General features: G+C 38.7%; 1 protein-coding gene across 1 annotated transcript in view; it reads left to right on the top strand.

Moving 5' to 3' along the window:
- Window positions 1-5,401, top strand: part of MESDC2 (mesoderm development candidate 2) — a 12,494-nt gene extending 7,093 nt beyond the window's left edge. The window contains exons 3-4 of the mRNA XM_009330975.1: window positions 919-1,151; window positions 1,885-5,401. Of these exons, the coding sequence (XP_009329250.1) occupies window positions 919-1,151; window positions 1,885-2,149 (498 nt within the window). The 3' untranslated portion in view covers window positions 2,150-5,401. The remainder of the gene's footprint in view (window positions 1-918; window positions 1,152-1,884) is intronic.
- Window positions 5,402-5,634: the final 233 nt, after the last annotated feature.

Genomic DNA, 5,634 nt, shown 5'->3' with positions numbered 1-5,634 from the left:
CCTGCTGATCTGCTAGTGCTTGGGTGGATGCCGGTATAAGGCTTCTGTGTTTTTCTGTTCTTTTTTTTTCCCTTTTTAATTCTGTGATACAAATACTGTTTAAGAAACCGAGTTCTAGCTCAATGTAAGTTGTCACTATATTCACTCCTCTCTGTCGGGAGCTGTTTTAGGGGCAGCAGTTTGAATTCTGCCTTTCCAAATATTTAAATGCCTGTCAACCTCAGCAGAGGCATCGAGTGTTTTTTCTGCTTTCGAACAGCGAGTTACTCTTGGTGATTACGTTGTCAGAATGATATAGATTCTTCATCTGTGCATTAGAAAAGTCACGAAACCCTTAATAAAAGTTTTCCTGTGGCATGAGCATTGAAATTCTGAATTCTTGCCTTTTTATTTATTTAAAGACACAAAGTAAGGAAAATAAATTCTCAAGTGATCGCATGATTCCCAGAAGTGAGTTTTGACCTCTGAAAGCAATATGCAGATGGATGACTTTTTTTATTTATGTGTGTATGAGGCTTTTTAGTGCAACTTTCTCAGTCCATCTTGTAAATGTAATAAATTTCTGTGAAACTGTGAAGAAAAAAAAAAGTGTTATTTTATGAAGTGCCTAGAGGGAGTTGTATTGAATTAGCCTTGTGGCTGAAATATTTCTCAGTACATAGTAAAAGGAGATTCTACCTGTCGGTATCAATATGTGCATCATTTTGAGGGGAGGGTTATAAATGGGAAGGGCACTCTCGGTGAAGTAGCTTGAGAGAAAACTCAGTATTTCTTTTGATTCTCAAATCTCCATCATTAAACTACACAATGCTTTCGCTTTATCAAAGCGGAGTTATTCTCTAAACAACGGGAAGTTTCAAGAAAGAATAGCTTTGTGGAACAGTTGAGTGTAAAGCCTCCTTTTCCTTTTCAAAACAGAAGGACGATGACATTGAAGAGGGGGATCTTCCTGAACATAAGAGGCCTCCAGCACCAATAGATTTCTCAAAAATTGATCCAGGCAAGCCTGAAAGTATCCTGAAGCTGACGAAAAAGGGGAAGACTTTGATGATGTTTGTCACGGTGTCGGGAAATCCCACAGAAAAGGAGACGGAAGAAATTACTAGCTTGTGGCAGGGCAGTCTCTTCAATGCAAACTATGATGTGCAAAGGTAAGCTGTTGCATGCAAGGACAAAGTTCTTGCTTTTACAGAACTCTTGTTTCTCTCTTCCTGAAAATCTTTTCAACTGTTCATCCTGTGCCCTTCCCCACCTCCATCGTCTGTCACTATTCCTGTTTCTGTATCAGTTTATATACCAATTTGGTTTAAGTCACACTACAAACATTCTGGTGTGGTGCACAAATCCTTTTAACGCTTATGCATGATGTATGTATAGCCTGGTTTCCTTTTATCTCATTACGTTTCAGCTATTTATCAGTTCTAGCTGCAGTAGTTTGCCTTTATGTGCTTGATGGAAAACATCACACTTGGAAGACTTGTCACCACAAAAGGCTTTTTGTTCCCCTGGCTAAAAATGTAATTTTTCTCTTGGGGAGAGATGGTAATTGTGAAACAGAGGAATGTTGTGCTCTTGAATTGAAGCTGAGAAGGGTTGCAGTGAGTATCTAAAGCAAATTTAATGCTCATTAGTGGATTTTACATAGTGCCAAATTAGTTCTTAAGTTTTCTTCGTATTCTTACTCCTCCTTGGTTATTTGTAAACTTAATACAATTTATTATTACATGTGCTAGAAAATTGTTCTCTTGTCCTCTATCCCCAGGCAACATCAACAAGACCAACTTCTTGCTCTTAAATGTATGCCTCAGTTGTGGAGGTGCTCTGAATTAAGCAAAATGTTGTAGCGCTTGAAAGGCATGGAGCTAACTTCTCTCTTTCCTCTAGGTTTATTGTCGGCTCAAATCGCGCCATCTTTATGCTACGTGATGGCGGTTATGCCTGGGAGATCAAAGACTTTCTGATAAATCAAGAAAGGTGTGCGGATGTTACTCTGGAAGGTCAGGTTTATCCTGGCAAAGGAGCAGAAGAAAGTGAGAAAGTGAAAAACAAAACCAAACCTGAAAAAGCAAAGAAGAAAAAAGACGGAGACAAGAAACCTAATAGCATCAAAGAGGACAACCGAGCAACCAAACAGAGAGAGGATCTATGACAGATACGTTAACCAGACTGAATGCTGCTCTGCTGTTCCTTGAAGGGAAACTAAATTTCCATACAATTCCTGGCTTTATTGGGGGGGGAAGGAAGGAAGCAGAGATTACTGAGGTTGAAAGACTTCTGTGCTGAAATTCACCAGTTTACTTATTAATGTTGGCCATTTATTTAGTTACAGGAAAGGTAATGTGTAATACCAGCAGTTGACTACTTTAGTTTGTAATTTTTTACGCTTTTGTTGTTGTTTAAAATTAACATACAAATCTGTGTGTCTAACATCACAAATCTAAATTAAGTGGAAAAGAAGAAATACAGTCTCAGAATACACCGATGTTCATCTGTAGAAGCCGCATCCGTCTTGGGTATGCAAGTTGGTCATTGATTCATAGCTGCTGTTAGGTGGCAGAGTACAGTGCTAGAAGATTCTCTTGGAAGCCAGTTTGCTAGACTCAGTTGGCAGAGCTTCCTAAAATTGCAAAGAATAGTGTTACAGTGGCCAAAGATGCCTGAAATTGCAGGGTTTAGGACATGTCTGGTTAGACTGCCTGTTTCTTTAAAATAAGCAAAACCCCTTCTGTCTGTCCCCAGAAATCCACGGAAGTGCTTAGAAGCATGGTAGAAGCTAGGCAGATACTTGGCTAATGCACTCCAAATTGGTGTGGAAAGGAGATTCTGTACCCATCAGAAGTGATGCTGGGATGTCAATGGCCTTACGGTACCCGCACGAGCAGTGTCGGGGTGAAAGGGAAAGTCAGATTCATGGCGTTCAGGTTGCTACCGCTGCCAAAGAACTGTGCCTCCGGAAGCAAATGTTACGTATGCCCCGTTAGCTAGACAGTGAGCTACAAGAAGTAGCTTTAACTCTGAAATTAATTTCTCCTACTGGTTTAAGGGTTTGTTTAAATCTTTGAAAAAGCACTAGTTACAGTACAGAGTTAACCTTCTGAGTTAGACATATCACTTACTGATGTTTAATAACCAGATAATTTTTTTTTTTGGGGGGGTACGGATTCCTGAGTGACGTGGTCGATTGTAAATGAACATTTGATTTAAATACTATGAAGTTTGATGTATGGGAGCAAATTCAATTTCTCCTTAAAAGACTTTGTATAATTAGGAAGGTTTTCTTATTATTCAGATTGTGTTCAGTCAAATGCATCACTGAATTGTTTCCCTTCTGCCTTACTATGTGTTAAGGACTAAAGGCACCTAGTATGTATGGTCCACGTCATTTTCCAGAGGATGAGCACAGTATTAACTGTCTTCATTCGATACTACTGACATGTTACTTTGACTCTTCATTTAAGGTGCTAAAATCCAAGTGTTTTGGATAAAAGGTCCTAATTGAACCATAATGGTTGATCTTGTGGAATACTTCAGTATCAAAAGTGGGAAACTGTGACTAACTGAGTGCTTGTCATAAAATAAAAGATGTCGCTAAACTTACTGTTTCACTGAGTAGTAAAACCTTTTAAATAATTACGCATTAGTCAGCTATTCGGGAGACAGACTAACTCCTCTTTGGTTTCTGTGCATAAGGACTAAATGATGTTGGTGAAGGTTCCGGGTGATCATTTTTATTTAATTTTAATTACATTTGCATGAATTTAGGGTTACAGAAGTCTTTCCTGCCACACTTCATTGAACAGGTCTTTGCCTGTTTGAGCGGAAAAATGAAGAGAATCGTGTATTTCTTCAGGTTAAACTATTACTTTTATATTCTACTATTAATCCAAATGTGTAGCGGGGTTGAGAAGAATCGCTGTAGGTACTTGGATATCGCATTGAATTGGGGAGAGCTGCGCAGTCCACTTCTGGTTCATAACTAATTTATCATTTTGTCAAGTGTTCTGGGTCTGCACCTCCCTTGTTTTTAAAGAATATTGCTTCTCATCTCGAGATGAACGGAGGTCAGCTGAAACTATAAATATGAAATGCTAATGAGTGTGTTCTTTTTACGGCTTTATGGTATAGAGATGACAGGTCAGATTATGATCAGAGACGTGTGGAAATGCAGTTTCTGTCGTTTTCCTAACGTTACGAAACATAAACATGATTTCATTTTTGGTCAAACTGGGTTCTTCCTGAGCTCAATAACTAAGCAATGCAAAACAGTATACAAATGATACAAAAGCAAATTAGCCAAGGAGGAGAAGCAATTACTACACTATAGCTGTAGCCCAACTTTTGAGAACAGATACTTGTTTTAGTCATTCATAAATCTACATTTACATTAGACTGGGTCTTTTCCCTTTATAGTTAAAAGGAGTGTGCCACATAGCTTGTTTGAATTTTAAAGGGTTTGGGGGTTTTTTTAGGTTTTTAATCAGAGTAATGACTTGAGAGTTGCTTTTTGATATAAAATACGAAATACTGCCTTGAAGTAGCTTTTTTGTCTTCCATTTTTCTCCTCCCTTTTTCGTGCTTTACACTCAACAAATAATTAAATGTGCTAGCAAGTACAACGTGGCAGTCTGGCAGGAGCTTCTTCACCAGCCAGTCTTTCCCTGGTATCGCAGTTCATAACTCTACTCCAACTCAACTTACGTTCCCTTTTAGAACGGGTAGGTCCTCGAGACCCTAGCCCTTGTCCTGGTGCAGTGTTACGTAAGCAGATGTTATTTTGTAATGATTTAAGAGGCCCGAATACAATATCACTTACATATAAAAAAATAAATACCTTCAGAAAGTTACTTAAGGTCATTAATGCTCTGTAAGACACCCAGCAGACCTTGGATTCTGCTTCATAGGTGGTTTTCATTTGAGTCTCGTCAGACTTCCAATAAGAAGATTTTTGGCTTTCCATACAGGCAGTTCAGATACAGCCTTTAAAACTAATTTCAACAAGTGGGGCGGTGATTATAGCTGCTCTTATTTCCTTATTTTTTCAGTACTACACAGAGGTGCGTGGAAAACCATCTGCTTTCATGACAGCTGAACGGCTGCTGCCTTTCTCCACTCAGCTTGGTGGTTTCCCCTGTTCTAGTGCCACAACTAAGTTTTCTAAGTTACTATATTTTTAACCCAGCTGACCTTCTCAGAAAAAGCAGGTTGTCAATGACGCTACCAAGATGTGGTTGCACTTGGTGAAAAATTTCCAATGGACAATCAACTCTTTATGTAATAAAATACCGGAATGAGTATCTTGATTTTTTTTGGTTTGTTTGTTTTGGAGATGATGCTCATGTATACTGTGTGCCTTATCTGTTTTACTGAAAATAAATAAATAAATAAAAATTCAAATTCCTACCTAGAAGAGTACGAGTCCATCCCGTTTTTGAGGGCTGAGCTTCATCAAGCAAAGTAGGAAAGTTGACGTTTAAATCGCTAGGGCCAGGGCCCAGAAGACCCGAGAGAAGTACCGTGTGCAGCAAATGAATAAATGCTGGCGGTCAAATTTATAACAAAACATCCTCACCAGCTACTAAATCTTACTGACTAGAGAGGCAAGCAGTGTCAATGTTCATTTAAAAAAGATGAGAA

Source organism: Pygoscelis adeliae, unplaced genomic scaffold, assembly GCF_000699105.1.
Source record: "Pygoscelis adeliae isolate BGI_AS28 unplaced genomic scaffold, ASM69910v1 Scaffold318, whole genome shotgun sequence".
In the NCBI taxonomy this organism is placed as follows: domain Eukaryota; kingdom Metazoa; phylum Chordata; class Aves; order Sphenisciformes; family Spheniscidae; genus Pygoscelis; species Pygoscelis adeliae.
The sequence above is the reverse complement of the archived record's forward strand: the minus strand, read 5'-3'. Positions and strand labels throughout refer to the sequence as shown.